Source organism: Procambarus clarkii, chromosome 36 (assembly GCF_040958095.1).
Source record: "Procambarus clarkii isolate CNS0578487 chromosome 36, FALCON_Pclarkii_2.0, whole genome shotgun sequence".
In the NCBI taxonomy this organism is placed as follows: domain Eukaryota; kingdom Metazoa; phylum Arthropoda; class Malacostraca; order Decapoda; family Cambaridae; genus Procambarus; species Procambarus clarkii.
This window is the reverse complement of record NC_091185.1, coordinates 22,956,172-22,970,033: the sequence shown is the minus strand read 5'-3', so window position 1 is coordinate 22,970,033 and position 13,862 is coordinate 22,956,172. Positions and strand designations below refer to the sequence as shown.

Genomic DNA, 13,862 nt, shown 5'->3' with positions numbered 1-13,862 from the left:
GAGGAAACCTCATAAGCAATCCACAGGAAACCTCACTAGCATCCCACAGGAAACCTCACTAACACACCACAAAATACCTCACTAACACACATCAGGATAACTTACTAACACACCACAGGATACCTCACTAACACACCACAGTATACCTTAATATTACACCACAGGATACCTAACTAACACTCTGCAGGATTCGTCACTAACTCACAATAGGAATCCTCACTAACACCCCACAGGATACCTCACTAACACACCACAAGATACCTCACTAACACACCATAGGATACCTCACTAACACACCACGGAATACGTCACTAGCACACCACAGAACACCTCACTAACACACCACAGGATAACTCACTAGAACACCACAGGATACCTCACTAGAACACCACAGGATACCTCACTAATTCACCACAGGATACCTCACTAACACACCACAGTATACTTTACAAACACACCACAGGATACCTCACTAACACATTACAGGATACCTTACTAATACACCACAGGATACTTCACTAACACACCGCAGGATAACTCTCTAACACACCATAGATACCTCACTAACATACCACAGTAAACCTCACAAACACACCATAGTATTCCTCACTAACACACCACAGTATAGTTCACTAAAACACCACAGTATACCTCACTAACACACTACAGTATACCTCACTAACATCCCAGAGTATACCTCACTAACATCCCACACGATACCTCACTAACACACCACAGTATACCTCAATAACACCCCACAGGATACCTCACTAACACACCACAGTATACCTCAATAACACCCCACAGGATTCCTCACTAACATCCCACTGGAAACCTCACTAGCATCCCACATGAAACCTCACTAGCAAATCACAGGATACATCACTAACATATCACAGGATACCTCACTAACAATCTAAATGATACCTCACTGACACACAACAGTATATCTCACAAACAGTCCAGAGTATACCTCACTAACACCATACAAGATACATCACTAACACACCACAGGATACCTCACCTACTCTCTACAATATACCTCACTAACACACCACAGGATACCTAACTAACACATCACGGGATTCCACACTAACACCCCACAGGATACCTCATTAACACACCACAGGATACCTCACTATCACACCACAGGATACCTCACTAACACACCACAGGATTCCTCACTAATATACCACAAGATACCTCACTAACACACACCACAGAATACCTCACTAGCACACCACAGCATACCTCATTAACACACCACAGGATAGCTCACTAACACACCACAGGAAACCTCACTAACACACCACAGGTTTCCTCACTAACACCACAGGATACCTCACTAGCACACGACGGTATACTTCAGTAACACATCACAGGGTACCTCACTAACATACCACAGGAAACCTCACAAACACCACAGGATACCTCACTAACACACCACAGGATACCTTACTAACACACCTCAGGATACTTCACTAACACACTACCGGATACCTCACTAACACAGCACAGTATACCTCATTATCAGACCATAGTATACCTCACTAACACACCACAGTATACTACACTACCACACCACAGTATACCAAACTAACACACTACAGTAAACCCCACTAACACACCACAGTATACCTCACTAACTCAACACAGAATACCTCACTAACAACCCACAGGGTACCTCACTATCACACCATAGTATACCTCACTAACACCTCACAGGATACCTTAGTTAGTGAGGTATTTCTGTTTTGCTTTTCCGACTGCAATGCGTACGTCGCCAATGTACATGTGGCAGACGCTTCACGAAGCTGTCGGAATTAGCAGAGAAAATACGATAGGAACCGTACAGGGCCTGGGAGCAAGGTCGAATTAGAGTCCGGGATGGTCTTTTCTCAAACTAGCCTCACCTGGTCCTGGTCCACGTTGATCGTTGGAATCTCCTCAATTCTTTAACACTTTAAGGGACTCGTAGGGTCCTCTTCACACTTATAGTTTAGTGAATATAGGCAACTCGGTGTTGAAGACACCTAGAGCTGAAGGCTTGAGTATATAGCTGGCAATATTCAGAATGGTTCAACGGAAACACTGCATAAAGCTTAACAGAAGTTTATTTACTAACTTAACCACTATTACAAAGGGTGCTTGATTTACTTGAGATTGGAGTCAGAAACGCTATGGTTGAATTAGCGAGACTCTTGACGTCTGGCTAATCGATTCGGATCCACTTGTGGAGAAACACCTAACTTAACACAATTGACAACCAATCATTAACACGGCAAACCTAACTGCCAGTGTGCAAAGGGATCACAAGAGTTCCAACCGGATACTCGGGTAATGATGATGCACAATAAATCAACAATGGCACTGTCACTGGGACAGGCAATAACATGCACAATAATAATATCACACAATAACTAAATGTGTGGTGTATGTGAAGCTCACAGTCACAGACGAGAGTAATGTCGTGATACCACACCGATAAACACACATACACTGTCGGGTGTCTGGGTCTTCACCTATACCTGTGTCAGGCATAAGAAGGTGAGAACTGTTGTTGAGTTGTTGATCCCTCAGATCAACACAGACAGACTCAATAACACAATAACAAGATCTTGTACTTACAGGTAGGCTACCTCTATTATTCACTCACTCACTCAGGCACAATTATGCAAGAACTCGTAGGTGGCCTGACAGCTGGTTTCGCTCGTTCTGACGTGAGACCATTGGCGACATGCTTTCCATCAAACCATACTTGACACGGAGGGTACTCACAGGAGGGCACGCTGTATGTCCAACAGACACACCCACACACTTGATGGCACTGGCGGTGAGTATGGTGGTGACGTCACGTAGTACAGAGAGGCGGGGCGGCTGGCGGCTCGAGGCTAGCTACACGCTCTGGACAGTGGTGGCTAGCGGTGGCTACACGCTCTGGACAGTGGTGGCTAGCGGCTGCAGGTTATATGGTACCATGCGGTACACTGTGGTAAAGTCACACACAGGTTACTTAGGCAGCGGCACTCCTTAGTTCACTCTAGGTCACTCACAAAGATCTCAATTTGTCTCCAGGGGTTACCTGATACCAGTCTCTTTCGCTCAAGTGATTTGTCACGAGGCTTCTAAACAATAGAGTCATGATCGCGATTCCGAGCGAGCGTTGGTATATCGAAAAGCTAGGAACTTCCTCGCGTGAATACCCTTGCCAGCGGCCGCAGGGCATCTCGTGGGACACAACACAAGGGATTACAATTTGACCAATAGCATTGCAGCAAAAGTGCGGGAACCAATCATATTGATCGTTCCCTGATCAGTAGCAGTGATGACGTCATGAACACGTCACGACCACGCCACAGTTGTTATTCTCCATCGCACCGGTTGAGGCTGACCTCAGGGTCAGATCTGTCGCCTCGCTGGCGTCCTCTCTCTCTCTCACGATGGCACATCCACTGTGTACCCAATGACTCTATGGCATGGATGCTTAACTTCCCTGTATCTACTTCCCGCCTGTACATACAGCGGCCTCCGTATTATAGACGTATTCCTGGTTAAGTGGGCATCCTGGAGATACCCAACATGATAGTTTACTATCCAGGGTTAACAGAGATAGGACTTGAGCACGAGATCGGTGCACTGTGCACTGCAATGAGCCATTCAAGTCAGCTGTGGGATAATCTTGAGAGACCATCCTCTCACACTAACAAACCACAGGATTCCTCACTAACACACCACAGTATATCTCACTAACACACCACAGGATGCCAAAATAACTCCCCACAGGATACCTCACTAACACCCCATAGTATACCTCACTAACACTCCACAGGATTCCTCACTAACACAACACGGGATGCCTCACTAACACACCACAGGATACCTCACTAACACACCAAATGATGCCTCACTAACACACCACAGGATTCCTCACTAACACACCACAGAATACCTCACTAACACACCTCAATATACCTCACTAAGACACCACAGGATACCTCAATAACACACCACATGAGACCTCACTAACTCGCAACAGGGTAAATCACTAACTCACCACAGGATACTCATAAACACACCACAGGTTACCTCAATAACTCACCACTGGTTATCTCACTAACACTCCACAGGATACCTCACTAACACACCACAAGAAACCTCACTAATACCCCACAGGAAACCCCTCACTAGCATCCCACCGCAAACCTTATTTACATACCACAGGATACCTCACTACCACCCAACAGGATACCTCCCTAACACACCACAGTATTCCTCACTAACACACCACAATATACCTCACTAATACACCACAGTAATCCTCGCTAACACCCCACAGGACACCTCACTAACACACCACATGAAACTTCACTAACACACCACAGGATATCTCACTAACACACAACAGGATTTTTCACTATCACACCACAGGATACCTCACTACACACTACAGAATACCTCACTAACACACTATAGGACATCTCACTAACACACCACAGTATTCCTTACTAACACACCACAGGATACCTCACTACCACACCACAGGAAACGTCACTAACACACTACAGTGTTCCTCTCTAACACCACACAGGATACCTCACTAACACACCTTAGGATACCTCAATAACTCACCACAGGATACCTCACTAGCACATCACAGTATACATCACTAACACACAACACGATACCTCACTAAAACACTACAGGATACCTCACTAGCACACCACAATATACCTCATTAACGCACTACAGTATACCTCACTAACACACCACAGTATACCTCACTAACACACCACAGTATACTTTACTAACACCCCACACGATTCCTCGATTCCTCATTAACATACCACAGTATACCTCACTAACACCCCACAGGATACCTCCCTAACCAACCACAGGATACCACACTAACACACCACAGTGTACCTCTATAACACCCTAAAGGATATCTCACCAACACACAACAGGATACCTCACTAGCACACCACAGTGTACCTCACTAACACACCACAGTATACCTCACTAACACACCACAGTATACCTCTCTAACACCCTAAAGGATATCTCACCAACACACAACAGGATACCTCACGAACACCCAACAGGATACCTCACTAACACACTATAGGACATCTCACTAACACACCACAGTATTCCTTACTAACACATAACAGGATACCTCACTAATTTTCTACAGGATACCTCACTAACACACCGCAGGATACCTCACTAACATCCACAGTATGGCTCGCTAACACCCCGTAGTATACCTCAATAACACACTACAGTATACCTCACCAACACACTATAGTATACCTCACTAACACCCCGCTGTATACCTCAATTACGCACCACAGTATTCCTCGAACACACCACAGATTACCTCAATAACACACCATAATGTACTATTGAATACTAATACCATGACTAAGGAAACGTTCCACACTGATGGAAGCGGGTACACTCACATGGGGAGAGGGCCACACTGATGGAAGCGGGTACACTCACATGGGGAGAGGGCCACACTGATGGAAGCGGGTACACTCACATGGGGAGAGGGCCACACTGATAGAAGCGGGTACACTCACATGGGGAGAGGGCCACACTGATGGAAGCGGGTACACTCACATGGGGAGAGGGCCACACTGATGGAAGCGGGTACACTCACATGGGGAGAGGGCCACATTGATGGAAGCGGGTACACTCACATGGAAGAGGGCCACACTAGTGGAAGCGGATACACTCATATGGGGAGAGGACCACACTGATGGAAGCGGGTACACTCACATGGGGATGCAGCCTCACTGGTGGAAGCGGGTACACTCACATGGGGAGAGGGCCACACAGATGGAAGCGGGTACACTCACCTGGGAAGATGACCACATACATGGAAGCGGGTACATTCTAATGGGGAGAGTGCCACACTCATGGAAGCGGGTACACTCACGTGGGGAGAGGGGCCACACTGATGGAAGCGGGTACACTCACGTGGGGAGAGGGGCCTCACTGATGGAAGCGGGTACACTCACATGGGGAGAGGACCACATTGATGGAAGCTGGTACACTCACACGGGGAGAGGTCCACACTGATGGAAGCGGGTACACTCACATGGGGAGAGGTCCACACTGATGGAAGCGGGTAGACTCATATGGGGAGAGGGCCACACTGATGGAAGCGGGTACACTCACATGGGGAGATGGCTACACTGATGGAAGCGGGTACACTCACCTGGGAAGATGGCCACATTCATGGAAGCGGGTACATTCTCATAGGGAGAGTGCCACACTCATGGAAGCGGGTACACTCACATGGGGAGAGGACCACACTGATGGAAGCGGGTACACTCACATGGGGAGAGGGCCACACTGGTGGAAGCGGGTACACTTACATGGGGAGAGGGGCCACACTGGTGAAAGCGGGTACACTCACATGGGGAGAGGGCCACACTGGTGGAAGCGGGTACACTTACATGGGGAGATGGCCACTCTGGTGGAAGCGGGTACACTCACCTGGGGAGAGGGCCACACTGATGGAAGCGGGTACACTCACATGGGGAGAGGGCCACACTGGTGGAAGCGGGTACACTTACATGGGGAGAGGGCCACACTGGTGGAAGCGGGGACACTCACCTGGGGAGAGGGCCACACTGATGGAAGCGGGTACACTCATATTGGGAAAAGGGCCAGACTGAAAGAAGGGGGAACACTCACATGAGGGAGAGGGCCAATTTGATGGAAGTGGGTACACTCACACAGGGAGAGGGCCACTTTGATGGAAGCGGGTACACTCACATGGGGAGAGGGCCACACTGATGGAAGCAGGTACACTCACATCGGGGAGAGGGCCACACTGAAGAAAGCTGGAACACTCACATGGGGAGAGGGCCTCACTGATGGAAGCGGGTACACTCACTTGGGGAGAGGGCCACATTGATAGAAGCGGGTACACTCACTTGGGGAGAGGGCCACACTTAAGGAAGCAGGTACACTCACTTGGGGAAGAGGGCCACTTCTAAAAGGCAGTTCCAAAAGTCAGTTCTTATGCTCGTCAGCCTTGCATACGCCGCTTATCTTATCCTTTTGATGTGCAACGCTTCGCGCAACATGTCTGGCTTAATTTCCACCCCCAGGGGCCAGATTCACGAAGGTACTTACGAATGTTTTTCTTCTTAGCTACCAATGTTTTTCTTCTTGGCGTCTTCATAGCGGCATTATCGGTATTCAGGTAGGCATACTAAGAAGAAAAACCTTCGTAAGTTTGCTGCGTCATCTAAGTGTGCTGTCGACCACTCTTAGCTTTACGTAAACTGGTTATAACTCAATTTTTCTCTACTACACAACACGGAGGATCAATTTTAACATTTTGGAACATAAACAAAAGATTATAGCTGGTAAATCTCGTAAAGAGGAGTCCTTCGTGTTAGTTATATATGCATTCTCTGCTTGGAACTTGAAGTAAATATGTCTTTTATGATATTAGAATTAGTTTTATAATAGCAAGATATTATACCAGTAGTTATTAACTAAATAAACACTGGTGAATATGAAATATGAGAGAAGGTGATGAGCCCTGCCTGATGGGATCATTTACTATCACCAAATGCCTCTGTTCACCTAGTAGTAAGGGTGTACCTTAGCTATACATACCCATTTCTAATTTAATTAGTTTGGTTTTATTTTGAAATTAAATCTGGGTGAGACATAAAATAAAAATATGCTGCACAAATGATGTTAGGTAAGGAGAAGGGTAAAAACGTCACAAACTTTATTAATTGAATATTTAAAGCTATAATTATGACTATATGGACCATTAAAAAAGAGAGAGGGAAGTAGGGGTCCAAGACCTCTTCCTCTTACACAACTTGGGTGTGGAACAAGTAATTATGAAAAGAAGGCACCATGCCGGGAAGGCTATATAGCAGTAAGGCAGTGAGGTGAGGCAGCTACTTATTTGAGGTATGCTTATTTTATTTACCTTATAAGCTTAGGCAGCTTATTTTATTTGAGGAATACTCAGCTGATTCCTCTACATTTAGGATAGAACAAATTTGTATCCAAGACCTCTTCCTGTTACACAATTTGGCTGTGTGTAACCAAACTAGAAGTGCTCTACAAATCAAGGGACCAGAATGTGGAATGACCTCCCGAATCATGTCAAAGGCTGTACCTCTCAACCAGTTTAAGAGTAAAACCAAGTACTGCCTAATTAACTCCATGTAACCTAACTTACCTCCTAAATGTCAACCCGTCTTGCTATTTTTTAAACAATGCTGTTTGTTCACCAACGTGTACAATAGCTGATTTATGCTATGTTACCCTCCTTTTTTTATTTTTTATTCCTTCTTTCAACACAATTTATACCTAATCCCGATTACTATTAAGTTTTAGTCTAAGTGACACCTTGCCCGAAATGCTATGAGTATTAGTGGCTTCAGGTATTGCATGTACTAGCTCTGTCTATAAATCCAACATTATGTTTGTTAACCAACTATGTACTTTTCCTGAATAAAATTTGTTTATTATTATTTATTTGTTAATCAGTAAGTATTAAAAGAATGCACCAAGCTGGGAAGGCTATGTAGCACCATTGTGTGTAACAATAAACCAAACTTTTTTTTAACAAATAATGCACCTGTATGGTAAAACAAATCCTGTCAGCTGTAAAAATATTGATGCAGTTATTTAAATAAAAAATATAATGAAAGAAATTTTACTGGTTTATTTTTATCCTATCTTTTTGTACTGTACATTATATCCAAGGAAGTGAAAAATTTAAACATAATGCACAATTTAATGAATGATTCAAAAATGATTAGCATGGATTAGCAGTTCAAAAGAAATATGACTATTACATATCAACATGAGATCTTAATGATTCATGGTTAACATGATTTAATAAGGATAATACTTGTAATAATACAAACTATAATTTTAAATCTTTATTACTGATTTTTTTTTATTAAGAAGCTTAGGTATACACGGCAATGTGCTGCTACCCTATTCTATATGGAATATTACACAGTGTAGATAAAAAACTAGCTATAAGTTTATCTAATACACCCATCTCACAGGATGGTTAGACATACTGTACATGGAATCAATTTAGAAAATCCCAGCCTCAATACAAAAAACAAATCAACTCTGACTAAACAACACTTCACGATTTTCACAAGAGGTAAGCACTGAATCATGGAAATATTATAATTATTCTTACCAGTTTCTACAAGACTCCTTTCAAACAATATATTTTTTAACATGCTTAGGTATACACAGCAATGTGCTGCTTCCCTATTCTGTATAAAGGACCACACAGTGTAGATCAAAAACCAGCTACAAGTGTAGTCCCTGAGCCCATTATGTGCCTCTGTAACCCTTTTCACTGCCGCCCACAAGATGGGTATGGGGTGCATAATAAATGAACTAAACTAACCAGCTCATCCAACATCCTCACCTCACAGGATGGCCAGTCATACATGGAATTAGGAGAGAACAAAATACCTAATGCTGATCTATTAGCCTCCACTGGCAAAATCTGGGTGCAGCACAAGAATATTTTCCAATATTCCTGAGTGTATGAAGTAATATACAGAGCTTAAAGTACCTCATACCATTTTGTATGAAGTCACTGATAACAGGGCAATCACAGATATAGTGTTGGAGAGTATGTTCTCTCAAGTAGGACTGAAAACAGATGTTTTTTCCACCAAGAGGGTTATAAACCTATGGAACCGCCTACCTGCTGAACTCGTAAATGCCAAATTCCAGCTAAAAAAATATCATTAAGACAATTGGTGGGCCCTTTAACAAGCCGCCGGCTTTCTGTCCTCGTCGAGGCCACTAGATAGTTAGTGGCCCTTGGATAAATTCAGTAAATATATACAATAATTGTCAGCGCATCTTCCGAGCAACAAGGACAGCTACACAGTATCTCTTAGAATTACGTAGGTAAACAACAAATGTAACATATTTGTTTACTACAATGTCGGTGCTGGCTGTAGAAGTTGAAAAATCATTGTTTTACTTCGAAATATACTAATTTTATAAGAAAATTCGACGTAAATAACAGGCAGTAGAGCTCCGATAAACCAGCGCTAAATCTTCAATATGAAGAATGTTGCCTGCTCCATGATTGGCCAAACAAAAGTCAGTAGTGACCTCTGTCAGCATGCAAGTGAAACAGACCCAAAACCCAAATATCTTCTTAAGTGGACCTACCTGAATTGCACGTAAGCATCTTCTTAGGGCGTACTTAGGAACCTTCGTAGCAAACCTACTTACGAAGAAATCCATGGAGCTTCGTGAATCTAGGTCCAGATCTTTCTCTCTTTCTGATTCCTGAAGGTTTGCCCTGAGAGAAACACTGGTACCTTATGTGTGGAATGCCGCTCCCTACGCCTATCTTCATCACTTACTTACGAAACCATTCCTTCAGTCTGTCAAGGTCATCCTGTAGCCTCTTTATGCTCTGGCTTATTTCTACTCATAATTTTAGTATTGATTTTAGCAATTTTGAAAATTAGCAAACATTGAGAAGAATGAGTCTATACCCATTGGAGGTTCAATCGCATATATCTCAGAAACAGGATATGTATAAGTGCAGAACTTGTGCGACTCCATTGATGACAACACGCCAGTCTGAGGACTCACCCCTTACAGTAACTCTTAGCTTCCTGTTGTTTAGGTACTCCCTTATCCATTGGAGTACCTTACTAGTTACTTCAGCCTGTTTTTCTAACTTATGCAACAACTTCTTGTGGGGTACTGTGACGATGTCCACGCAATCTGATGAGCGAACCAGATCTCATTTTCTGTTCCCCCTAGGATGGCTATGATCTTACTGACACCTTGTGTAGTTTCCTTCTTACTATACAATTTTAATTACTCATAAGTGATGTGGTAGTACCTTGGTCGACAAGAGTCAGTTCAGCAGGAGTGACCAGCAAGTGCAATCATGAATGTAAGATTTGTTTCATTGGGAACAAGTTGGGCCCAGTCAGTGAAGACAGTGAATTTTTTGTGGTAGCCAGCGAACTATTGGTGATTAGATCGACGTATCCCAGGATGGCCCAGTTGTGTTATTTAATGGAAATTATCATCCGTATGTCCTCTAAACTAAGGCTTGTTAAAAGGGGAAGTCTTTAGAGGAAGCGCGCCAGTGGGTTGCTGGAGTTTTAAGGTAGCATTTAGTCACTGTGAAGATACTGTTGAGGACTTGCCCGTGAAATGCTGAAAAAGGCGGACTCGCCAGCGTGAGTACCTCAGAAGAAAGGCTCCGGGAAGGAACCTTGAATGTTGTAAGATAGAAGTGGACTCGCCAGGATAGAAGATCGCAGAATTTTTTTTTTAGTGTCTTGTATGAAAGTGACACCTGTGGTGTTATGTGTTATACATATGCAATAAGTGTACATAGTTAAGAGGTACACGTGGTGATGGTTTTGCTTGGTGGTGTTTACCAGTATTCCCGTTGGATTGACTAATATTGCTTAATTATTAACCCTGATTTGGGCTTGGATCTGGTAAGAACAGGCACTAAAGCCCCACAGAAAGTCGAATAGAAAAAAACCCAGTCACTGGCTAAGAAACGCCGTAACAGGAATTGTATTAAAAACTTTCCGACAGTCCAAGATCATGCAGTCAGCCCATTAACCTCTTTTTTGCTTATCCTTGTTGCTTATTCATAGAAAGCTTTTTAACCTGTGAGGCAAAATTTGCATGCCCTGAATCCATAATGGTGGCGTGATACAAAGTCCCTTCTCACCAGATGCTACAAGCTATTTTCTCACGATCATCTCCATCACCTTGTATTTGATACAATTGAAGGGCACAGGCCTGTAGTTTAGGGCCTCCTGCCTATGTGAAGAATGCCAGACTGACGGAAGTGGGTACACTCACTTGGAAAGAGGGCCAGACTGATGGAAGCGGATAAACTGACTTCGGAAGAGGGGTCAGACTGACGGAAGCGGGTACACTCAATTTGGAAGAGGGCCAGACTGACGGAATTGGGTATTCTAAATTTGAGAAAAGAATCAGATTGACGAAAGCTGAGCACTCACTTGCGAAGAGAATCAGATTGACGGAAGCTGGTACACTCACTTGGAAAGAGTGCCAGACTGATGGAAGAGGGTACATCCACTTGGGAAGAGTGCCAGTTTGATGGAAGCATGTACACGTACTCAGAGCAAGTGCCAGACTGACGGAAGTGTGTACACACACTTGGGAACAGAGCCAGACTGATGGAAGCGGGAACACTCACTTGGAAAGAGGGCCAGACTGATGAAAGCGGGAACATTCACTTTGGAAGAGGGCCAGAATAATGGAAGCGGGTAAACTCACTTAGGAAGAGGGCCAGACTGAAAAAAGCGGGTACACTCACTTGTTAAGAGAGACAGACTTACAGACGCTGGTACACTCATTTGGGAAAAGGGTCAGACTGACGCAAGCGGGTGCACTCAATCGGAAAGAGGGCCAGACTGGTGGAAGCGAGTATTCTCATTTGGGAAGAGGGCCAAACTGACAGAAGCGGGTATACTCACTAGGGAAGAAGGCCAGATTTGGAAGCAAGTACACTCACTTGGGAAGAGGGCCAGACAGATGGAAGAGGGTACATCCAATTGGGAAGAGGGCCAGTCTGGCCCTCTTGGAAAGAGGGTACATCCACTTGGGAAGAGAGCCTGTCTGGCTCTCTTGGGAAGAGGGCTTCCGTCAGTCTGGTGGTAGCAGGTACACTTATTCAGGGAAAGGGCCAGACTAACGGAAGCGGGTACACTCACTTGGGTAGAAGGCCAGCCAGAGGGAAGCGGGTACACTCACTTGGGAAGAAGGCCAGCCTGAGGGAAGCGGGTACATTCACTTGGGAAGAAGGCCAGCTTGACAGAAGCGGGTACACTCACTTGGGAAGAGGGCCAGACTGACAGAAGCGTGTACACTAATTTGAAAAAAGGGCAAGACTGATGGAAGCGGGTACACTCACTTGAAAAAACGGCCAGACTGATGGAAACAAGTACACGCACTTGGGATGAGAGACAGACTGACAGAAACAGGTAAACTCCCTTTAATGAACAGTGCCAGGCTGACGGAAGTGGGTACAATAACTAGGGAAGAGAGCCAGACTGATGGAAGCGGATACACTCACTTGGGAAGAGGGGCCAAGCTGAAGGAAGCGGGTACACTAACTTGGGAAGAGGACCTGACTGATGGAACCGGGTACACCCACTTGGTAAGAGGGACAGACGGATGGAAAAGAGTACATCCACTTGGAAAGACATCCAGTCTTGCCCTTTTGGAAAGAGGGCTTCCCGCAGTCTAATGGAAGCAGATACACTTACTCAGGGTAAGAGCCTGACTAACGGAATCAGGTACACCCACTTGGAAAGAAATCCAGCCTGATGGAAGCGGATATACTCACTTCGGAAGAGGGTCAGATTGACAGAAGCGGGTACACTCACTTGGGAAGAGGGCCAGACTGATGGAAGCGGGTGCACGCACTTGGGAAGAGAGACAGACTGACGGAAGCGGGTACACTCACTTGGTAAGAGGGCCAGTCTGATGGAAGCGGGAACATCAACTTGGGACCAGAAGTGAGTGTAAGTAAGTTAGTCTGGCCCTCTTCCCAAGTAAGTGTAAGGGTGCACTCACTTGGGAAGACCGCCAGACTAATGGAAGCGGGTGTCACTTAGGAAGAGGGCCAGACTGATGGAAGCCTGTACAATCACTTGGGAAAAGGGTCAGACTGACGGAAGTGGGGACACTCACTTGGGAAGAGGAACAGACTGATGGAAGCGAGTACACGCACTTGGGAAGAGGACCAGACTGATCGAAGCGGGTACACTCACTTGGGAAGAGGGCCAGACTGACGGAAGCGGGTA

General features: G+C 45.0%; 1 protein-coding gene across 1 annotated transcript in view; it reads right to left on the bottom strand.

Moving 5' to 3' along the window:
- LOC123756223 (relaxin receptor 1-like) overlaps positions 1–13,862 on the bottom strand; it is an 89,373-nt gene that overhangs the window by 75,380 nt on the left and 131 nt on the right. The window contains exons 1-2 of the mRNA XM_069336684.1: positions 13,830–13,862; positions 11,890–12,005 (exon numbers count right to left, since the gene is read on the bottom strand). The exon at positions 13,830–13,862 is cut by the window's right edge and continues 131 nt beyond it. Of these exons, the coding sequence (XP_069192785.1) occupies positions 11,890–12,005; positions 13,830–13,862 (149 nt within the window). The remainder of the gene's footprint in view (positions 1–11,889; positions 12,006–13,829) is intronic.